This window comes from Mustelus asterias, chromosome 2, assembly GCF_964213995.1.
Source record: "Mustelus asterias chromosome 2, sMusAst1.hap1.1, whole genome shotgun sequence".
In the NCBI taxonomy this organism is placed as follows: Eukaryota; Metazoa; Chordata; class Chondrichthyes; order Carcharhiniformes; family Triakidae; genus Mustelus; species Mustelus asterias.
Window position 1 is genome coordinate 131,439,239 of NC_135802.1, and position 24,777 is coordinate 131,464,015.

The 24,777-nt window shown below is 42.6% G+C and overlaps 1 protein-coding gene across 5 annotated transcripts in view; it reads left to right on the forward strand.

The window, feature by feature from the left end:
- Positions 1-24,777, forward strand: part of LOC144511333 (F-actin-uncapping protein LRRC16A-like) — a 380,857-nt gene that overhangs the window by 297,123 nt on the left and 58,957 nt on the right. For 3 of the 5 annotated variants that reach the window (XM_078241629.1, XM_078241604.1, XM_078241621.1), the window contains 2 exons: positions 2,322-2,471; positions 20,176-20,193. In XM_078241629.1, coding sequence (XP_078097755.1) covers positions 2,322-2,471; positions 20,176-20,193 — 168 coding nt within the window. The remainder of the gene's footprint in view (positions 1-2,321; positions 2,472-20,175; positions 20,194-24,777) is intronic. The other 2 variants (XM_078241637.1, XM_078241613.1) reach the window with 1 other exon arrangement.

Consider the following 24,777-nt stretch of genomic DNA (forward strand, 5'->3'; position numbering starts at 1 on the left):
AAACTGCTTCAGAGGGATATGAACATAATCTATCACTGATGCTGCTTCTGATAGGTTAAAATGTGAGTGTAAAAGAATATTGTTATGATTGAGATAAATAAGGGATGAGCAAAATGCAGGTTACAAGTATGGATTGAGGTGCATTAAGTAACTGGGAAAGAAAGACTATGCAAGGCAGCAGCTCAACTGCTTTGAAGCCCTATAAGCTTTGAGTGAGAGATTGAGCATTTGGACTTGATTTAAAGAACATGGAATGTAGGTATAGGGTAAAGCAGATGAGACATCGTTATTCCAACCAAGAAACGGGGAGAGTGGGACTTTCACAGACGGCTGACCACATGAACATTGATAAAGACCAAAAAAATTGCAACTGAAGAGGAACTTGAGGCTCAAGATGGAAGAGAAACAATTAAGTTTCCTTCTCTCTTGTCAGGAATGTGGGTGATGTTACAAATCTTCACAATTCAAGTCTTGGGTGCCCTTGATCTTTGTAGAGAATTACATTCGGCTGAGGAGAAAAAAGGGCTTGACACAAAAGAGAAATGAGAGCTCCTTATACATGTCTGTACTGGAGGTGAAGCTTTGACATCAGAAGCAAAACACAGACCAAGAGTAAATCAGCAATAGTTATGAGGCCGACAAAGTTAATAGGTGGCGGCTGTTGTTTGGATTTATATAGAGGACAATGAAATTATTTTCTCTGGGGATAAAAGTAACAAGATAATTGATCCTTTAAAGGCCATTGCAATTAAAATGTGATTTAACCAGTACATTGCCAGGGTACTGAAGACAGCAAACACTCGAACAATACAGTCTGAGCAAAGTTTAGGAATATAGAGTGACATAATCAGAAAAGGACTGGACAGAGTTGGATGATAAATGAAATATGAAGAAGATACAGAATGGGAAAGATGACAGCGTGGTATGGAGCCCCTAATTAAATGGGCAAAAATAAAGTCCAAAATGGTGAGCTATCAAATGTACCATAGCAAGTGAGTAGAAATTAAGTAACAGTAAGATAACTTTGATAGAGGGTTGTAAGTTAGAAATCTGCTTTGAAGTACACAGTTCTATTCCCTGCGACAGGAGGTGAAAACGTTGGAGTTGTTCCAGGCAATGATAGACGATTCCCTGCCTTTTCAAATGTTCAGGAATAAGGGAAGGACAGGAAGTGAGATTGTAGATCTGGTGTAGCACATATTTTGAAGAGAATTGGAATAATAATAACGGATTTTATTTGGTTTACGTGAAAAAGAGCACAGAGATATGGGCATGGTCATAAACTTTGAGATTAGAGGTGGAGAAAAATAAATCTGAAAATGTTTGGCTTTCTGGAAAGGGGAAAGAAACAGAAATTATAAACAAAGGTTAGAACTTCAGGACTGGTAGTGAAGAGAGTTGAGGGGAGGAGAGAAGGGCTGAATTGAGTTATCAGCTGTCGCATTGGTAAAAGGGGATGATGGAAAAGATGATTCATTGGCTGTGGAAGAGCACTTTTGGAACAGAGCAGAAATTGTGGGATAGAATCATAACATTTGATCAGTTAAGTTTTCCTTAGTAGCTTTTATATTGGATTTATAGAAGTTATGGACAGTAATGAAATAGGCTTGAGGGGCTTTGGAGTAATCAAGGCCTCGGATGTAATAAGCAAAATAACGGTCATGATTCATAATGGAATTAAGGTTTGGAAATGTTGGGAAAATTTGATAGAGGTGTCCAAAGTCATGAGGGAGTCTTGACAGGGTATGTAGGGAGAAACTGTCGCCATTGCAGGAAGGATCAAGAACCAGAGGTCACAAATTTAGGGTAATTTTCCTAAGAAGAAATGATGTGAGGAAATAATTGTTTCATGCAACGAGTGGATAGGATTTGGATTGCACTGCCTGAGACTGTAGTGCAGGCAGGTTCAAATGAGGCATTCAAGAGGGAATTGGATTGTTATCTGCAAAGGAAGAATGTGCAAGGTTACCGGGAGAAGGCAGAGAAATGGCACTCGATGAATTGCTCCTTCAGTGAGTTAGGACAGACACAACAGGCTGAATGGCCTCCTTTGCTGTAACCATCCTGTGATTCTTAAGAGGCAACACACCCTCTTTAATCTAAACCAGGTGAGTGAACATTCCCTGATAAGCAAATTGAAATATTGCCCATATGAATTGATTTTAGGTTAAGTATTAGTCCATTGGCAATGTATATAATTCCAATATTATCACACCAGTGCATAAAATCACATAAGAATATAGACCAGGAGAAATATTTTGCAGGTGGTGGTATATTTTATTTCTTGTTGATCATATACTTGTCCACATTTTCTACAACAGGCAAATCATTTGACAAAACGTGGAAAGCCACTACCACGACAGGAATCTACAGAGATAGAAGTGTTGGAAGAGAAGCCAACAAAGCGACCAGCTGTCACTGCTGAGGAACTGACTGAATTAGAGAGGCTAGAAGAACTTGATACCTGCATGGTAAGCTTGATGGTGCAGTAATATATAAACACAGTCTTGAGTGTTGCTTGCTGGAAGTGTATAGTCTAAAGGAAGTAGTAAGCAAATTCCTTTTGTCTGAAAAATAAATCAACTTGAAACTTGTTTGAGCTTGTTGATAACTTCTGTTTCCTTTGTGTGAAGCAATTAACATTATCTTTTGCTCACAGAAAGTCAGTGAACTCTGCATGTTTAATGTTTTGAAGAACATTGTTTTAATAACAAAAGAACCAGCGAATGCAGTGCCCTATTAACCCATCACTGTATTGTGTATGGATAAGACATTGCTATTCACTTATATCAGTAGGAAGGGCTAATTCATAAAGCACTCCCACAACAACACGATTTGACTGTGTAGACTTGGAAAAGTATTTAAAGCACATTAGCATTGACAGCCAGTAATGCCTGTGTAGAAAAAAATTGTGTTGAAATTGATGGAATTTGAAACCTTGATGAGTTTGGGCATGTTAACAGTGATTGACAAAATTTCCCAACCACATTCTGGGGGGGATGGTTTCCAAACAGCAGAAAGCATGATGCATATTTTTAACAGAAGGTTAATGTGATTCTTAATCAGGGTCTGAGCAGCTCAGGTATTGATAACCAGAATATGTAACTTCAAACACAAAACTCGGGTATTCTCCAAGAATTTCCACATCCGTTAGTAGTCTCAAAGTGTACATTAATTTTATAACTGAAGATCTTTTTTGAAGGTACTCCTAAATTTTCTGTTTGCTTCTGATGGAGTGATCCAAAGCTGTGATCACACTAGGGCCGGAATTCTCCGACCTCACCCACGGCTGGGATTCTCCAGTTCCACTGCAGCGAATGGAGTTCTGACTGAGCACCAAATTCTCCGTTCTCACCAGCAGTGGTGGCAGAGCATACGGCATTGGTGAATTCTGGCCAAGGAATTGGCCAACACAGAAATTGTTTTTGTTGAAAGTCACTTAATTAAAATAATTAATCTGAAGGCTAAAGAGTTTTGTGGGGAGATTTTTGATTGAGAGTGGTTATCAGATGCAGGATAAAATAACATCACTATGTGCATGTAATTGTTTTGGAGAAAATTGCCTTTGAATTAAGCATGTATGTAGTTAAGTGTCTCAGGTCCTGCCAGATAGAAACTGCTGCGTGACTTTTTTTATTGTGTAAACAAAGTCTCTGGACACAGGAAGAGCAGCTGAGTAGCAGTAACTTTTAATTGACCTCAGTTAAAGATCATTACATGAATCACTTAGCCATTCAACAATATTTATGTGTATGTGAAATATGAATCATGTCTGTATCCAAATGTTTCAGCTATCTGGAGCTAGATTTTCAGTTTGAGTTTGGAATCCCGATACCCAATCCTCTCTGGGCCCTGACCCCACATTGGATCTTCGTAGCTAACAGGACGCTATCGTGAATTGAAAAGCCTCTAACCGAGCTGCTGGCATTCCTTCATTATTCCCCAGTCCATTAACAAGTTCTTCAAGGAGTTTTACGGCCATTAATAGGGGGGCAAGCAGGTTACTGGCTTCCCCCCACCCTCTAGCAGCGCATTTCAGAGGTGTGAGGAGACTGGCACGCCATCTGAGAACGCTACTTTCAAAATGTGCCTGCATTCAACTCCCTCACCCTATCCCCATAACTGCGTGCATTTACCACGGCCAGTCCACCTAACCTGCACATCTTTGGACTGTGGGCGGAAACCAGAACACCTGGAGGAAATCCACACAGACACTGGGAGAATGTGCAAACTCCACACATTCTCCCAAGGCCAGAATCGAACCCAGGTCCCAGCCATAGTGAGGCAGCTGTGCTAACCACTATGCTACCGCGCTGCCCTCATCCAACCTCATCTCCACAGGCATTTGAAAATGTTGTCCCTGACGTTTTGATCAGTGCATGTTTTCTAATACCATGGCCAAGAGCTATTGTAGTCAATAATCCAAGCACTAATTGTGTCCAAAATTGTACTAATTTTGGTAAATGATTCTTATTTACGAGGCGGCACGGTAGCGCAGTGGTTAGCACTGCTGCTTCACAGCTCCAGGGTCCCGGGTTCGATTCCCGGCTCGGGTCACTGTCTGTGTGGAGTTTGCACATTCTCCTCGTGTCTGCGTGGGTTTCCTCCGGGTGCTCCGGTTTCCTCCCACAGTCCAAAGATGTGCGGGTTAGGTTGATTGGCCAGGTTAAAAATTGCCCCTTAGAGTCCTAAGATGCGTAGGGATTAGCGGGTAAATATGTGGGGGTAGGGCCTGAGTGGGATTGTGGTCGGTGCAGACTCGATGGGCCGAATGGCCTCCTTCTGTACTGTAGGGTTTCTATGATTTCTATGATTTGTTCAAATTTCTGTTCAGACTTATTTGAATATTGCCAAACATAAGATCCTCTATGAATCATCAACATTGGGCAGTATTTTAAAATATGCTGGGTGGGATTTTCCATGCGGAGGCAGCCCATTATTGGCGGGATCTTTTGGTCCGAGCGTTGTCAACGGGGTTTCCCGTTGAATGCACCCCTCGCCGCTGGGAAACCTGCAGAAGGGGTATGCAGTCGGTGGGACCAGAAGATCCCGCTGGTGTGAACAGCCAAAGCATTCCAGCTTATTGAAATAATAAATTGTCTTGCACAACGTTCTTTGATATATTTAAGTGTGATAACCTGATACAGTTTTATTAACATATTTGAAACTAGTTAATCGCAAAAAATATATATTTAAACAGAGCCCACCACTTCTGAGTAACTCGATTTTTAAAATCTGAAAATGTTTTGTAAAAAGTATAAATAAAATAATTTGCTAGTTACATTGAACTATTGTCAGTTCCCAGTAAATAGTATTTAAAAACTTTAAAAAGGATGTCTATTGATGCCCTTGCATCTAAGAGAGCTTCAATTTAAGACCCCCTTCGAAGGCTTGCAAATGGGTGCAAGTGACTGAAAACCACTTTGGTAATTTATTTGATCTTGTGGTCATACCAAGTTTTGTGGGCGAAGCCTACTTATAGCATGATTATTTTTAAGCTAGTTCAAAAGCTCAGAGGAACTCTGAGGAACTTCTATGACTGTATAACCCAATTTGTGAAATCCCACGCTCTTTTGTACTGCTTTAATTTTTGAAAATGCGGGTGTGAAACTTCAGGTCTGCGTGCTTTAGTGATGGCTCAAAGTTTGATGTCAGCCGGTTAATGAAATGGTCACTTTCCTTGATGCTTTGCTGATGGTATTAGGCTTCAATAGAAACATTGTGAGTTTGCTCATCATACAAAATTTGCTTATTTCAGTTCGCAGAGCAAGAGAAAAGCTCATTCTTGGTAATGTAACTGCGTAGGCTGCTCTTAGTATCCAAAATACGTTTTTAGAAATTGCTGTCTGAAAGGTATTATATGGTTTATCTACCTCATATGCAAAGGTGTTAAGTAGTTTGAAAACAAGTGAATGATCTCCGTAGTGTGAGATTTCCATTCCTGAATAATTAGTATGAGAAAGAGCTTCCAGAGTTTGATCATAGGCAGCTTGGGGTAAAGGAAAATCTGAGCCTAAGTTTCAAGCTCCCCCCATTGGCAGGTTTCAAATTGAAGGAATGGATTCCCTCCAGGTTCCCAGCTGCCCCAACTTTTATTGCACAATTTTATTCTGGAACAGCAAGGCCTCGTCAAGATGCCTGCCCTTGCTCCAGTTGAGGCTCTTTAGCCATTTGAGGGTTGTTTCCTGTCCAACATCAATTTTCGAGCTGGCAGGAAGATTTACCTGGCATGAGGGAAGCCCAAAAAGGAATAAGCTTAGATTTCAGGTTGGAGGTCCGCCCTCACCCTTAGACCCCTTAAACTTATCTTGTCCTCCGGCCCCAGGACTTGGGCTCAAGCATCTTCCTAAAGTTCCTCTGCTGGCCACTGCAGCTCTTATTGCTGTAGGATGGCCAGCAGCTCTGTAAGATGGACTTCCTCCCAAGTATGGGGCAGAAGCCCCGCCTGCAGCCAATTGACACTCCTCCGAGCGATGGCTGCAGGGCAGTCGGAGAGGACGTGCTCTCTATTGACTCTTTGGAGGTTCGAAGGAAAAAACGACCATTCAAACAATTCAGACCTTGAGTATTGAGGGGTCAGTAAGAAACAGTTTTCTTGATTTGCTACGTCACTGTGCCTGTCTTCCTCTCTCCACTCCCACCCACCTACCATAAAAGGCAATCGGAACGATAGGTGATCCATTGCTTCTGGTTGGTGGGGAAAGGCTACTGATGTGTTCATTACATAATCTTAATCAGAAGCCCATGAAATGTAGACACACCATATTTTGAATGCTTATTGCTAAAATAATAATTGCCTATGTATGAACTTTTACAAAATAAACTTGATGTCAATTTTTAAAGAGAATTAATAGACCCAAAACAAACTGAGTGGAGAATATTGTTCTTTGGCAGTAAATTACATTGATATGTCTACATTTGGCTTAATTTGTGCAGTTCGGATCTTCGCATGTGATGAGGGATATTGAGGTTGTGGATATGGTAAAAAGCAAGGCAACTATAATAATACCATGTCTGTGAGATCTTAGTTATGAGAATAGGCTCCATAAAGTACAAATGTGGAAAAATACAGGCTTGGAGGCAATATGGCTGAAGCTTTTAAACTTGTGGAATTAGATTCAGTCAGGTTAACTATTTAAAATGTTTCCGGGTAGTAGAACGGTAAAATTAGAGTTAGGTGCCTAGAAGAAATTGTTTCCGTAGGAAGCCATTAACTTCTAGAAGATGCAGTGCTTAGCGCTGCTGCCTTACAGCACCAGGGACCTGGGTTCAACTCTGGCCTTGTCTGTGTGGAGTTTGCATGCTCTCCTCATGTCTGCGTGGGTTTCCTCCGGGTGCTCTGACTTCCTCCCACAGTCCAAACATGTGCAGGTTAGATGGGTTGACCATGCTAAATTGCCCCTTAAAGTCCAAAGATGAGTAAGTTAGGTGGATTAGCCTAAATGTTGGGGTAATGGGGATTGGTAAATGTTGGGGTAATGGGGATAGAGTTGGGTCGTGGGCCTGGGTAAGGTGCTCTTTCAGAGAGTTGGTGCAGACTCGATGGGCTGAATGTCCTCCTTCTGCACTGTATGGATTCTGTGGTTCTAAGAATTTTTTTAAGTTGTGAGGCATATTAGATCACCAGTGTGTTTTAAAAATAAACTTGACTTAGTGTAGATATACCAATGTTTTATATTGTCTAAAAATAAATTACATTCTTAGTGCTTATGCTATTGTGCTGCAAGTTCCTTGTAGAAGATGGCATTTTTAATCACATGGGGTAAGCAATCAACAAGGTTAATGCACTTTTAATGTTTTGTATCTTGGGGAGTTAGAATGCAAAAGGAGGAAAGTTGTACTTCAGTCATATGGAGTTTTGGTCAACTCCCACTTTGATCCCGTGTTTGGTTTTGGAGGGGATGCAATACACATTCATCAGAATGATGCCAGGACTTCAGGGGTTAACCTGAGGATTACCATGGATCAGAAACCAAACTGACCTAACCATATAAATGCTGCAGCTATGAGAGTAGGTCAGAGGCTGGGAATTCTGCTGCAAGTAACTCACCTCCTGACCTCCTAAAGCCTGTCCCATCATCCACAAGGCACAAAGTCAGAAGTCTTTAAAAAAGATTATTAGAGTTTTTCCATTTCTACAAATAATGCAACACACCCTCAAAACCAATTGATCATTTCTCCATATTAAATATAGAAAAAGACTGGTGCAAATCAATGCAGTTGGTTCATTAAGTTCAGTATATTCAGTATAGAAGATAAAGCCATGGAAACATAGCAAAGTGGTGCACACCCTCGTGTTTAGTATTTTATAGGCACTGCCCTATACCCTATTCAAAACCCAGATATTACAAAACCTGTATATTTGAGATAGAGGCCCCATACTTTCCGGAATGCATCTGATTTGGATCTGAGTATCCAGGTTAGGAATACTTTCCACAATAATTTTCTGCCAATTCTTAACAGAAGGACACTTACTGCTGATCCAGAAGCAAAGGATATTCTTCCGCACTGCAAATGTTAGGATATTGTACAGCCTTTTCTCAATGCCGTCAATTATCTTTTTGTCTGGGAGCCCCAGAGTCAAGCAGGTCAGGAGTTTGATGGAATACTTTCCACTTGTCCGGATGAGTGCGGCTCCACTCAGGAAACTCAGCACCATCCAGGGCAACGCAGCTGCTTGATTGGCTCTTCATCCACCACTTTAAACATTGAACAGTATTCACCACTGTGGTATAGTGGCAGCAGTGTTTACCATCTACTAGATGCACTGCAGCAACTCACCAGTTCAACTTCAACAGCACCTTCCAAACCCAAGATCTCTACCAACTAGAAGGACAAGGGCAGCAGAAATATGGGAACACTCAACACCTACAGGTTTCCCTCCAAGCCACAACCCATCCTGACTTGGAAATATATCACCATTCCTTAACTGTTGCTGGAACTCCCTTCCTAACAACACTGTAGGTGAACCTGCACCAGCTGAACTGCAATAGTTTAAGAAGGTTGTTCACCCTACCTTCTCCAGGTCATTTTAGAATGAGCAACAAACGCTTGCTCTATCAGTGATACTCCTTTCCCATGGAAAGAGCACTTATTTCATGAAGCATAGAAAATTGAGACATGATCCAATTGAGTTGTTTAAAATATTAACATGATTTGATAGGGTACGTATGGAAACAAAATCTCTGCTGTAGGAATCAAGAACAAAGAGGCACTTCTTAAAATTTGAGTTGGGCCATTCAGGAGCGAAATTGGGAACATATTTTTCAGGTAAAGCTGAATGAATGCTGCTACTTTCCTGTGATCCCGCTAGTCAACCATGACCAGCAAAGTTCTCCAGGAACTCACCTTTAGGGTTAGGGTGGGATTTTCTTGAATTGCCCAGAGTTTACCCTGTGACATTTTCACACCTGTTTCAGGAGAATGTATTGCTAAGGGATGGATGGTGGATGTCATTGTTGTACCATATCTGACTGAGTGGCTTCTTTTGCTTTATCTTCATGTTTTCATCTGAACAGACTCTGATTTCAAACTTCATGAGGTGGGCTGCAAGTGTTTGTGGTCTGTGATTTTAAGCTTTTTAATAGACTTTGAGATATATTCCCTGTATTATTCTCCTAGCCTTCATTTTCATAGTATTAGATTATGGAGGTAGGTTTCTGGTTTCAGTCAATAAATTCAGGCACACTGCTTCGACATTTGCTACATATATTTCCAATGGTATTGAATTAGGTAATCTTGACTGAATTATAGTGATATATATCACTGTTACCATTTTTAATAATGGAGCTTGCTCATTTGGGAATGATTTGTCTTAGCTGCTGTCAGACATAACATTGTATGAAGTGGTCCATCACTCAGGATGTTTACAGTGCATTAAGCTAATGCTCAGTTAAAAGTATAAGCTCCTCTTACAGTTAGCAAATGCAACATCAATCATAATACCATCAAACTGATCAAGGAAAAAATGACTGATTTCCCATAAACAGTTTAAAAGCGCTACAGATTAAATGTTTAGCAGTAATAGTTGTGACATTAATGAAAAGGTGAGTGCAGTAACAAGAAACCATTATGGCTACACATTTCTGACTATTCTTGAGCTGTATTCTTGAGGTCAGTTTAGCTTAGTTGGCTGGACAGCTGGTTAGTGATGTGGAGCAGTGCCAACAGTGCAGATTCAATTCCCATACCGGCTGAGGTAATTCATGAAGGCCCTGCCTTCTCAACTTTGCCCCTTGCCCGAGGTCTGATGATCCTCAGGTTAAAATCACCACCAATCAACTCTCCCCCTCAAAGGGGAGAACGGCCTATCATCATCTGGAACTGTGGCAACTTTACTGGATTAAATTGTACCTGGCCGTTTGGGTATCTTATTTACTGCAAGTTCCAGGATCAAAATATTTTGCTCCGTCTCGGTGTGGCACTGTGCCATAGAAATTAGGATGATTCCAAGTTTGATCCCTGGGCAGAATTGAGTTGGCTAATAGTTGCACTATGATAATTACAAATTATCATTGTGCCCCTGGGCTGTGGAGGAAAAACAAGAACCAATCTTCTCCTCATAGCCTTCAAGTTGTCATGTTAGTAGTGCCTGTCCACAGATTTTAGATGGGGGCAGGGCTGGCCTTGGTGGTGTGATACCTGAGCCTGCAGATGATCGCTATCGTGTAATATCCCCATCTCAAATCCATTTCAATTTGAAATTATAAATATGTAGAACTAAAATAGTTTTTGTGTTCAAATATGTATGCTTGTGGTTTATTGATCATGTAAAGTTCAAAAATTTAGTATATTTAGCATGCCTTGATGGACTGGTTCACAATAGTAAAATACTTTATTACTGGTATATTATGGTATATCTAGCTAACCCAAAAGTTAGATTAAGGATATTAAGAAATTATTATTTTTTATTTGTTTCGTGGTATAAGAGCATCTCTGACAAGGCCTGCGTTTAATGTCCATCCAAAGATGTCATAGAATTCGTACTGTGCACGAGGGGGCCATTCGGCCCACCATGCATTTACTCCATGAATCCCCTAACCTACAGACCTTGGGAACTAATGAGCAATTTAGCATGGCTAATCCACCTAATCTACACATAGAAACCCTACAGTGTGGAAGGAGGCCATTTGGCCCATCGAGTCTGCACTGACAACAATCCCACCCCATGCCCTATCCCCACAACCCCACACATTTACCCTGCTAATCCCTCTAATCTACACATCCCGGGACACTATGGGCAATTTAGCATGGCCAGTCAACCTAACCCGCACATCTTTGGACTGTGGGAGGAAACCGGTGCACGTGGAAGAAACTTTCACAGTCACAGGGAGAGCGTGCAAATCCCACACAGTCACCCAAGGTTGGAATCAAATCTGAATCCCTGGTGCTGTGAGGCAGCATTGCTAACCACTGTGCCACCATATTGCACCATGTGCCACCATGCTGCCCCTACAGATGGTGGTGGTGAGCCACCTTCCTGAACCATTGAGTGCTATTGGGAGTTCCAGTATTTTGACTCAGTAACTGGAGGATTGGCAATCTAGTTCCATATCAGGATGGTGTTTAGCTTGAAAGGGAACTTGTAGGTTACAGTGTTCCCATGCATCTGCTGCCCTTATTCTTTTTGGCGATAGATGTCAGGTTTGGAGGAGTTGCTACAGTTCATGATATAGATGGTGCAAATTGTCACTGTGCTCCAGTAACGGAATGAGTGAATGTTTAAGATAGTGCATTGAGTGCCAAACAAGTGTTCGGGATGGTGTCGAGCTCCTTCAGTGTAGTTGTAGCTACACTCATCCAAGCAGGTAAAGAATGCTCCATCATGCTCTTGACTTGTGCTTTGTAGAAGATAGACAAGGTTTGGGGAATCGGGAAGTGAGTTACTTGAAGAATTTCCAGCATCAGACCTGCTTTTGTAACCACGTGATTTGCAGTAATTCTTTGCTTAGTGTTACAGTTGTATTCCTGAACAGTGCAATCAGACTTCCTCATTACAACCACTGTAAAAGCTTTAGTTATGTTCTGTAAGACCTTTCCTTTTGGACAAAAGCATTAAAACGTTATACCCTGTGATTTAAACACTAAACATTGTTAAATTACTATTTTAATTTAATAAATAATGTTTAAAATTAAATAAATTCAAAAATATAAAATAAATATGCTGATACTTTCTATTTACCTCCCACTCATTGACCAAAACGTTCCTATTATTTTCAAAGTGTTGTCTCGGGTGGGAAAAGTGGAGGGTAGCCCGTTGGCTATCTTGTCGGTTTCTCCTACCGTATGTTTAAACACTTTGTGAAAACAAATGGAAGGGTTGGGTCCCACAACATCATGCTGGTGGGATGGACTCTGATCACTTAGTTTCTTTTCCTTTCCCAGCCTGGTAGCTTTTAATAACTAAAGTGTCATCAAAGTGAGGATTTCCTGGGAGTTTCTCCTTCTAGCTCATTTTAAATCCTCATGAGTTTGATCTTTTCAATCTGATCACAAGATTGGTGGCACGGTGGTACAATGGTTAGCACTGCTGTCCCACAGCGCCAGAGACCTGAGTTTGATTCCCGGCTTGGGTCACTATATGTGCAGAGTCTGCATGTTCTCCCCGTGTCTGTGTGGGTTTCCTCCGGGTGCTCCAGTTTCCTCCTACAGTCCGAAAGATGTGCTAGTTAGGTGCATTGGCCATGCTAAATTCTCCCTCAGTGTACTCGAACAGGTGCCGGATTTTCACAGTAACTTCATTGCAGTGTTAATGTAAACCTACTTCTGACAATAAACAAACTTTAAAGCTTCCCACCCGCATTCCCAAATGGTAAACCGTAGAAGCTTGCTGCTACTGTATGTCCCTTTCTCTCTCTCTCTCTGATCCTGGCAGACTCACCCCTCTGTGAAATTCAGCAATATCTTTCAGTAAAACCTTGTAAACAGATCCTACAATGTCTTCCTGTGCACCTTCCCTTCAAACCTGATCTTTAGGGCAACATGAATCCTTGGGCCCTGTATCCAGGTAGAAATGCTGATTAACTATCCTTGAGACACCAATTCTAAACTATCTTGGGCACAGTAAGAAGTCTCACAACACCAGGTTAAAATCCAACAGGTTTATTTGGAATCACGAGCTTTCAGAGCGCTGCTCCTTCACTCACCTGATGAAGGAGCAGCGCTCCGAAAGTAATGATGTTGTGAGACTTCTTACTGTGCCCACCTCAGTCCAACGCCGGCATCTCCACATCAAAACTGTTTGGAATTAAGTAGCCATCTTAAGGCCTGACATCCTTAACACCTCTGACACCACTATCAACACAAACGCCGCTGCCATTGTCTACAGGTGTGAACACCTTGTACCTGCTTCCCATAAAACAACCTTTAACTTTGAATGATCAAACTACTCAAGTTTACTGTCATCAGAATTCCGAATGATTCACATGACCTCTTCATTCCTCTACTTTACCCTGACTCAAAGACTGTCCGAAAACATAACTACCTAATGAAATCCCACATTAATAGGAATTTGGGGATATGGTGAGAAGGCGATTGATTAAGCTTGACCTATGAGAAAGGGACAGCCTGGTTGGCCTAATGGTCTTTTCTTGCTTATAAAAATTGTTTTCTTTGCACATCAGTTAAAGGGACATGTATTGATTCAATGCGCCTATTTTAATTTTGTATGTAGTTTTTCAAGACCCAAATGCTCATGGTAATGATTATTTTAAGAACAAATAGTAAATTCAGACAAACCTCTCACTTAGGCAAGTAGTTTTATGGGCAAAATTCATCGACAGAAATTTTTATGGCTCCAGGGCCAGAAAGTCTCACGACAGCAGGTTAAAGTCCAACAGGTTTATTTGGAATCACAAGCTTTTGGAGCGCTGCTCCTTCGCCTGATGTTGTGAGACTTCTTACTATGCCACCAGTCCAATGCCGGCATCTTCACATCATCACTTATTACCAATAATCTTGGAGGTTTGCAAACTTAAATGTCTAACACTATGAAATTCATTGTTGCATATTTTCAAAGGCTCTTGGACTGATGTTTATTTTATTTATTAATTAATTAGTGTCACAAGTAGGCTTACATTCAAATTGCAATGAAGTTGCTGTGAAAATCCCCTCGTGCTTTAGCTGTGAAAATGAATTATGCAAGTGATTGAAAACTGGTCATGATTTATGTAACATACCAGGCAAATATAATAGTATTTACTACCGGTCCATCACGATGGGCTAAATACCAGCCTCCTGCACCATAAGAATTCTGTGACTATATGATACAATGCAAAATTTGCAAAGTGAATTGTTCCCAAAGGCAGCAGAGCAATACAAAACAGTGGAATGCACACTGAATAGTGTTGTAACATTGTGCCAGATCTTGTTGGAGGTGGGCATCTCGTGACATGCATCGTTAATAGGTAAGTTCCTGCATCCTTCAGATCAAATATGATCTGCCAGAAGTGCATGTTGATAATGGCACAGTGAGAACAATGGGCCATCTGAGACCTTAGTGAGTGATGGAACCAAAATGTGTGTCCCCTTAATCAGTGAGATTTATGGATTGAGAAAGTAGAATGACGAATAAGAGTGCATGAATCAGAGTCAAATCAGGTACAGAAAGAGAAATAGAGAGAATAAATAGCCTAAGTGGCTGAGATTGTCAAAAAGAGAATGTAAGCCTACTTGTGACACTAATAAATAAATACAAAAAAATTAAAATTTTTAAGAAGAATTTACTACATCCAGGAATGAGGCAACATCTTATATTCAAGATTTTAGCCACAGAAGTGGATCGACTTCACAATTATCGGGACGAATTTTCCCGTTTCGCCCGCCATGGGAATTGTACCAAGAGAGGAACGGACGGAAAGGTCCGTTGACCTCGGGCAAGATTTTCTGGTTCCAGGGTGAATGTGGCTGGAAAATCCCGCCCATCATGTCGTTAAAAAGGAACTAAGTATGAGCGCTAACCTTCTGCAGCAAGCTGAATGGCCAACATCTGTGAAAATCAGCAAGTTTTTATTATCTTGGAGGTTGGGGTAAACTGCAGTGTGTTTGAGGCAAATGACAATTCAATTTGCATGCACTGTCATTTTGATTTGAATAATATTATTGACTTCTGCAGTTTTGAAATTTAATTCTTATAATGCTCAGATCAGAATCCTGAAGCAGTTGACAAGGCAAATCGATGGTTTTTCATTGTTTTTTTTTTAGTTTAAACCTATTGGAATGTATTTTGAAAATATGAGGCATCATAGGATGCTTGAAAATAAATGCTTGTCACTTGCATTAAATCAGACCACGGAAGTTCAATTTGCTATTTTAGTCCAAATCAGAAGCTGCCTATTTTGCATTGAAAATCAATTCATCTTTCCAGATTATCTTGACATTTTAATGGATGTTTGGCTTCATTGAGACAATCATACACTTCACTTTTAAGTGTAACATCTAATTTATCTGCCATGGGTGGGAGAGGAATAAAGGTTCTCCAATAGGGAATAAAATATCCATATGTTAAGATCATGGGTCTCTTGGAGATTGTCACAGGGTACATTTAGGCTACAATGCAATGTCAGCATGAGATTAGCACCAGTGCTTCAGTTATGATGGAAAAATAGCCTAAATATAGAGTCAAGGTTCAGTCTTACAGTGCTGAATGAGACTCTGTAATGTCGTGGTGAGGTGAGAGTTGGGTAAGTTACCCTCTACTTCAGAGTAAGCATGTGCTTTGTTAACTGCTTTGTATTTGAGAAGTTTAGCATCTAATGCATAGCCAAAAACAACCTTGAAATAATGCTAGACATCTAATGTGACAGGATAATAAGATATACTTCACCATTGCACGGATCATTTGTTTAATTGAGATGTACATGGACTTCAGAGAAACATTTGATAGAATACCACATGTTGGGTTTTTTAGCAGAATTGAAGCCCAAGGAACAAAGCAATGATGCTAAGTTGGCTGAGCGATAGCCATCCATCAGAACTCTTTGGCCACGATTCTTTCAAAAGTGTTGAATTGATGGGAAAACTGTTCTAAGTCCCGATTGTTTTGTCAGTTCAGCTTCTCTCAAATCTCCGCACTCTGTGCACTGCAGAGGTCTCAGTCGTGAGTATCATTAAAAACCCGGGGGGGAGTGGGGGGCTATTCGCGCCGGCGTCTGACAGTTCGGGAACTCTGCGCTTGCACAGTGGTCTGGATCTGTCAGTCTCCCCATTCGCTGCCCCTCCACAGCCCGATCACGGCCCCCACAACAATTCCTGGGCCAGCCCTGACCCCCCCCCCCATCCCAATGCACAGCCCCCAGCAGTAGCGACCCTCACCCCGGCAGACCACCACCCCCCCAAGCCTGCCCCAATCGCTGCCCTCTCTCCACCCCAGACCGATCCCCATGCAAAGTGGCAGCGGGACCTCCCAACCCCACCAATCACTTCTAGGCCCTGCCCACAATATGCCCCGCCCCTTGGTGCTGCCCAATGCCCAGTGGGTTGTGCCAAGGTGCCCCCTGGGCATGGGCACTTAGCCACTTGGGCAGTGCCAGGGGGCACAGGCAGGTACTGTCAGGGTGCCCATGATGTTGAGATGCCGGCGTTGGACTGGGGTAAACACAGTAAGAGTTTTAACAACACCAGGTTAAAGTCCAACAGGTTTATTTGGTAGCAAATGCCATTAGCTTTCGGAGCGCTGCTCCTTCGTCAGATGGAATGGATATCTGCTCTCAAACAGGGCATACAGAGACACAAAATCAAGTTACAGAATACTGATTAAAATGCGAATCTCTACAGCCAACCAGGTCTTAAAGATACAGACAATGTGACAAAGCTTGCCTCCTGGACTTGCAGAATCTCACTGGCTGTCCTGTCTGGAGACAATACACATCTCTTTAACCTGTGCTTAATGCTCCCTCCACTCACATTGTCTGTATCTTTAAGACCTGGTTGGTTGTAGAGATTCGCATTCTAATCCGTATTCTGTAACTTGATTTTGTATCTCTGTGCCCTGTTTGAGAGCAGATTTCCACTCCATCTGATGAAGGAGCAGCGCTCCAAAAGCTAATGGCATTTGCTACCAAATAAACCTGTTGGGCTTTAACCTGGTGTTGTTAAAACTCTTAGGGTGCCCACGTCCAGGGGGCATCACTCCCCCTACCGCCCGACCCCCAGGAGGGGCCCCGATTGCCTCCCTTTCATTCCGGCGGGGTTTCCCACTAGTTCCCCAAACGTGGGGAGCTATTCTAAACCCCGCCGGAATGAAGTACTCCTGGCGGGGTGTCAGATTCAATTGGGACCTGAAAGCTCCCGATAATTGCTAAATATATCAAATAAAGATTCAGATTACTTACCTGCCTTCCTGCCGGTTTCCAGCGTGGTCTGGCCAGCGACTGTTCGCCGGCTCTGGGAGATGCGTGCATGCATTCCCGGCACATGTGCAAATCCCAGTACAAGCCGGCAACGCGCATCTCCCATCGCGACCACTAGAAAAGTTGCGGGTCATGATGGGAAAATCGCGGCCCTTGTTTCTGTTTTATAGACTGAAGGGAGTTCCCCATAATCTAGTAATGGGATTACCACTATTTTTGGTATTAATTGATGACTTGGACTTGGGGATAAAGGGAGAAATTTAAATTTGCAGGTGACACAAAGTGTGAGGAAAAATAGTACTAAATAAAGAGAGCGTAGATGAGAAGTAGACCATTTGGCCCTTTGAGCCTGCTCCATCCTTGGATAAGTTAATGGCTGATCTAGTTGTAGTTTGAACACCACCTTCCTGTCTGCCTCCCATAACTCTTGACTCCATTGCTAACAATCTATCTAATGTGGCCTTGACGGCACAGTGGTGAGCACTGCTGCCTCACAATGCCAAGGACTAGGGTTCGATTCCCAGCTTGGGTCACTGTCTGTGTGGAGTTTGCGCATTCTTCCCGTGTCTGCTTGGGTTTCCTCCAGGTGCTCCAGTTTCCTCCCACAGTCCAAAGATGTGCGGGTTAGATGGATTGGGCATGGAAAAATTGCCCCTTAGTGTCAGGGGGACTATCTAAGGTAAATGCATAGAGTTATGGGGATAGGGCCTGGAGGAGATTGTGGTTGGTGCAGACTCGATGGGCCGAATGGCCGCCGCCTCCATTGTAGGATTCTATATTGAATAAATTCAAAGATGCAATTTCCATTGCTCTCTGAGGAAGAGAACTCCACAGACCAGCGGCCCTCTTGGAAAAAATAAATTCCTAATCTCCATCTTATTTTTAAGCTATGTCTCTGAGTTCTAGTCTCCCCCACAAGAGAAAACATCCTCCCAATATCCATCCTATCAAGTCCTCTTAGAATCTTTTATGTTTCATGCATTGATTGATGGGGTGGTGGAACAGGTACTATCGCCATCTGAAGGAAAATGGATACATATTTAAAGGAGAAAAACCTCCCAAGGATATGGGGAAAGAGTGGGGAAATGAGACGAACCAGATAGCTGCTCAAAAGAGCCAGTGCATACTCAATTGGTCAAGTGACCTCCATCTGTGTTGAAAAATACTTTGATACTATGATTTTATGATCGACTGCTCTTGTTCTTTGCATTCTTTGATGACAGGTGAAAAGTAGATGGGTAAACTTCAGTCCTAGTGGCAGAGGCAAGATCATTTCAGGAAGAAAGAACATTATTAGCAGTAGGCATTATAACCTGACTTGTAAATGATTTATTATGCATCTCATAGAATCATAGAAACCCTACAGTACAGAAAGAGGCCATTCGGCCCATCAAGTCTGCACCGACCACAATCCCACCCAGGCCCTACCCCCATATCCCTACATATTTTACCCGCTAATTCCTCTAATCTACGCATCCCAGGACACTAAGGGGCAATTTTAGCATGGCCTATCAACCTAACCCGCACATCTTTGGACTGTGGGAGGAAACCAGAGGAAACCCACGCAGACACGAGGAGAATGCGCAAACTCCACACAGACAGTGACCCAAGCCGGGAATCGAACCCAGGTCCCTGGAGCTGTGAAGCAGCAGTGCTAACCACTGCGCTACCGTGCCGCCCATACAGTTCTAATTTTATAAGTACTGTATAATATTATGCAAGTGATAGCTACATTGATGAGCTGAAAGATAATGTATCCCAGGTTATAATATGGTCCATACCTTGAGACCCTTTTAAGGTTAGACCGCTTTACTTCATTGTTGGTGTCTAATGCTCAGATCCCACCAGTGTCAGGGCCAGTATTGTATGCATATCCCTACAGTTTGAAGTTCTCATGCTCTAAAATAAAAGATTAAAGGAGGTGCTGTATAAACCAAAAAATTAAATGGCTGCTTTTATTTTTTCTTTTTAAAAAGGTCATAGTGTTAAAACTGTTCATAGTGGGGAGAGAGGCTCATGGCCGCAGCTGCAGAATGAAAATTTTGGGGTCTTAGGTGGAACTGCATTATACCAAGTTCTGTGCTAGTGGACCATATAGTGGAGCCCCAATGTATAGTAATTGGAGTTCCAGCACATGGTACATAATGCACAGAATTGCAATTCAGTTGAAACTCTGTGATGACCAATTGTACCACAGGGTGGGAGGAAATGGGTTTGAACCTGTAGCTTTGCCCACTCAGTGAGAAATCCCCTTACTGCATTGAAAGTCATTTCACTTTTGTAGAACACAACATTTCATGAAGCATTTTTCCCACAAAAATACTGAGAGGAGTTGGAATGTTTGTTGGAAGGGTGAATTAGCACCAGCTCCTTCTGCCTTCCGCACCACCTGCACGTCACATGCACATTCCCAGTGTCCACATGAGCTAGTTCCGATAAGTAACTAACCAAATGTTCTCATTCCCTTGTGGAGGAAAGAGACTAAGCCAAATATTTAATTTAAAAAATGCATTTGTATGCTAATGCTCCTATCAGCATTTCAGTGTCTGATGCCATGCACGGTTTGTTAAATTTAATGGCCATGTTGAATATTGCTGAAATGTATTGATACATTTTCCTTGTTATGGCTTAAATCTGGCCAACAAAACCTACTTTATAATTTGTTGCTGTCTTGTGCCTTTCTGATTCATTAAGCTTTAAATGTTAAGATGACAGTGCTGCAGTGTATTTTCTTTTGTGTGGTTATACTTTCTTTCTGAAATGCAAAACCATTTTCATCATATCTTCTCTTCCTCCATTTTCTGATTTCTCCTTTTGCTGCATGGAGACTCTCTGCTGTACCAGTGTAAGTATTCTTGTGTTTGCAGTCAATTGTTGGGCAGTTGGTTTGTCTTTATTGCTTCATTTGCTTTTGTGTTGCATGATAGTCCCATGGGAGAGGTCAAGAGTTGTGCTTTGATTATTTTTGACTGCGTGCTGGAATGAAAATTGGACTTTTACATCAACTGATTAGTCTGATTGCAATTATTATTGAAGCTTAATTTGCACATTAAGCAATTGTGCTGAGAAACAAAGGATGCTTGTGTTTTTAAAACAAAAACAAAAAATGCTGGAAAATCTCAGCAGGTCTGACAGCATCTGTGGAGAGAGAATAGAGCCAACGTTTTGAGTCTGGATGACCCTTCATCAGAGCTTCATCCAGACTCGAAACATTTTCTGTTTTTGTTTCAGATTCCAGCATCTGCAGTATTTTGCTTTGATCTTGTGTCTTTAAAATCTATTTTGATTATTTTTGCATTACTTCTGACAAATCCCTTCCCCACCCTTAAGCTAATAGAGTGGACAGGTCACCTTCTCCTAACGTGGAGGACCCTAAAGTAATGTTAAGAAAGAAAGAGCCTTATTTATATTGCACCTTTGATGACCTCAATACATCACAAAATGCTTCACAGCCGATTAAGTTGTTGCCCCCCAACTTGGGTCAACTGATGCCGTGGGCACTCAAACTCTCAAATTATTGTACAACAAATCTCCTTTATTGTAATGTACCAAGTTACCAAAAGATTACACGAGGGATCAAACTTTGTTATACACAAAGTCACTAGCCTCTGACTTCCTTTGTTACACACAAAGTAACTAACCTTTGGCCAACCCCTTTCCACACACAAGTATTCGAAAAGTATCAAAACTTACAAAATATCAAAATTCACAAACCTCTGACCTACTCTTTAATACACACAAGTATTCAAAAAAATTAAAACTTCACAAAATATCCGCACACGTGATTTTAGACTTAGAGATACTAGCCATAATGAGGCGAACTGATCAGATTTCCTGCTAATAGGTTTTGTTCCTGATGTCTCTGAATCTCAGGCTTGGATCTTGCTTCTACAGTGGTTAATCCCGCATTACTGCTGCCATTGCCTCTTCGTGTCTCTTTTTTAAAGAGGCCCTACTGGTACTGATCATGTTTCTAGTCATGTACTCCAAGAACTAATCAATCACTGTCTTTGTGGTCACGAATACTGAGAGTCATGCCTCTGTCAGGGGGTCGTAATTCTCTCAGGAATATGACGCCCAGGGACCTGTGTTCAATCACTGCCTGTTCAAGGCATAGCAACAGCCACTTTCCAATCAGATCCCGTGTTTGCTCCATAGCTGCACATCCTGTTCTTTGCTGCTCCCACAATCCTTAGCCTGCTACAGAGTTGGCCCTTTTAACCATCAGACTTTGTTGGTGTCTTTAATTTGCTGGTGGCTTTATGAATACTCACCAGGCTACAAAGTACTTTTGAATCTCAGAAATGCGGCAGCCAATTTGCATACAGCAAGCTTGCACAAATGACTGACCATCTATTTGAGATGTTGGTTGAGGGATAAGCGTTGTCCAGGGCATCGGGAAAACGTCCATGCTCTGCTCAAATTAGTGACATATGACCTTGTTAGGGCAAGTATGGTTTAACATCTCATCTGGAAGATTGCACCTCCAAGAGTGAAGCATTCCCTCGGCACTGCGCTGGAGAGTCAGCCTAGGTGTCAGGAACTTGACCCATGATCATCTGACTCAGAGGCAAGAGCTCTACCACCTAAGCTTTGAATGGACTTTGCATGCTGCCGACTTTCATTGGTTGATTCCTAGAAGGTTGACCACGTTAACATCTATTCATGTGACACTCTCCTACAGATAGAATTTCTTATAAAGATTAGCCCGCACCCCCGCCATATTTGAGTGTATCTTTAATCAGGGTTTTATGCCAGTAGTTATCATACAAATAGTTCTGAGAACTAGAAAGCTCCTTTTCAAATTTGTCTTACATAAATTTAAAACCCTGTCTTGTGATTCTCTCATCACATTCTCAAACCTAATATCTAATTCCATCATATTACGATACCACAACTTGGTGTCATGATCAACATGGGAAGACTAAGAATAGGCAACAAGGGAGTTTTTCAGTGATTAATGTTACATAATTCAAGACAAGGAATTTAATGAATAAAGCAGATGTGCTGAGAGCACAGGAGGACACTTGAAATATAATATAGCTATTACTGAAACATGGTTAAAAGAAAGGCAGATAGCTGTAGATTGCAGGAAGATATCAATGGACTGACTGGTCAGGTAGACTGAAAAAAGGCAAATGGAATTCATTCCAGAGAAATGTGAGGTAATGTATTTGGGGGAAAACAAAGCAAGGGAATGCACAATATGTGGTAGGATGCTGAGAAATGTGGAAGAGCAGAAGGTCCTTGAAGAACATAAAAGTAGAAGGACAGAAGAAGATAAGGTGGTTTAGAAGATATACATAACCTCCCTGTTTTTATATTCTATGGGCCTGATTTTACCATTTGGAGACTGAGTGCCGGGTGCGGGCGTCAAATAGATCCGAGTCTGGAGGCCGCGTTCCAGCGCGCCCGTACGCTTTTTTCCGGTGCTGGCCCAGTGGGCGGGGCTGAGCGCTGCCGGAATGATAGGAGCTCCAAACTGCGCATGCGCAGTTTGTAAAGAATCTGACAGAACGCGCCTGGGCGCGGAAAAAAGAGCAGAGCGGAGAGAGCCTCTCTGCCGTTCATCCTCTGGTCGGGTGGGGTGAGGGGGGAGTGGGGGGGGTGGTATGACTTATCATCCCCTGGGGGGCGGTGGGACATCTCATTCCTGGGGGAGAGAGGGGGCGTGACGTCTCATTCCCTGGGGGGGGGGTGTGACGTCTCACCCTCTGGTCAGGGGGGGGTTCCGCTGCGTGTCTGCGGCCGATCCCTCCTGGCACCATCACTGGTACACTACCAGCCACAGATTACTCTTCCCTGCAGGTGCGAGAGAGCGGGAGAGATGGCTGTGGCTGGTAGTGTACCAGTGAATGATCCATCACACCCCCCCCCCCCCCCCCCCCCCACCAGGGGGTGAGACGTCACACTCCCTTCCCCCCCAGGGGATGATAAGTCACACCCCCCCCCCACTCCCCGCCCACCACCACCACCAGAGTCCCAACTGGGCCCGCCCCCCCCTCCTCCGGCAGATGCCAGCGGACCTGTGTGAAGCCCGGTCACTGCAGCCGTGGCTCGAAGTCAGTGTCCAGGAAAGTGCTGCAGGCTGTCGAAGGACTGAAGGTGAGCGGGAAGGATGGTGGAGGGAGACCACGATCGAGGTAGGTTAGGGGTGTGCCTGCCTCCCAGAGGGGTCCAATCCCGGGGGGGGGTCTGCCGGGGTGGTTAGAGGGGGTGTCCACGAAGGGTAGGCCTCGGCGATTCCCCTGCCGAATAAAAGTACAAGTTGGACTTTTATTTATCAGGTCGGTAAAGGTGCGGACGCGAATTGGGCCGAACGCTGGTAAAGAGGGAATTGATGGTAAAGTTGGGCGCGTGCATTTAAATCGTTGTGCCGGCCGATTTGGGCGCGCACCGGAACGGCGCCAGAATCAGCCGTTGGTAAAGGTGCGATCTGTTAGGAATCGGGTGCAGATCGCGGCATAGGCCCGACGCCCAACTTTTTTTCGGGCGCGAAGTTTTGGTAAAATCAGGCCTTATGTCTTGGCTAGTAAAGCAAGGCTTTATTAGCCAAGACATAGATTATAAAAACAGGGAGATTATGCTAGAATTATATGAAACACTAGTTAGGCCACAGTTCTGGCCACTGCATAACAGGAATGACGTGATTACACTGGAGAGAATACAGAAATTCATCAGGATGTTAGCAGGAATGGGGAGGTTTAGTTATGAGAAAAAAAATGGATAGGTGGAGTTGTTGGAACAGAGGAGGCTAAGGGATGATTTAGTTGAAGTGCATGAAATTACGAGGAGCTTGGATAAAGTGGACTGCAAAGAGATCGATAACTGGGACATAGATTTAAATTAATTGGCAGGAAGATTAGAGGGGAGTTGAGAATTATTTTCACTAATTGTATGGTGGGAATCTGAAACTCACTGCCTGAAAGGGTGGTAGAGGCATAAACCCTCATTCAATTTTTTAAAAATGCTTGGTAGCTTGCAGGGCTATGAGAATGTGGGGAAATGGGACTTGTTAAATTGCTCTTGCACAGAGCTGGAACAGACACGATGGGTCAAATGGCTTCCCTCTGTGATTCTATAAGCACTTGAAATGCTGTAACCCAGAAAGCTATGGGCCAAGAGCTGGAAAGTGGGATTCAGCTGTTTCGGCCAGCATAAACATAAGGCCTGAATGGTCTCTTTGCCTTAATTTGTTTGGTTCAGTAGAACTGCTGAGTACTTCCAAGCTGTTAGTGGCAGATTCTCCGTTCATTTGAATCATAGCTTATTCATTTGTATCTAAAGCTGAATTTTATTCAAAGGTCAAAGAAAGTCTTGTACAAATGTAGGAAATGCTAAAATTGGTGCATCAAATCTCCGTCCATTCATGTATGTATAATATGAGAATGCATTAATTCAAGCTCTTGCAGAAGGCAATTAATCAAAA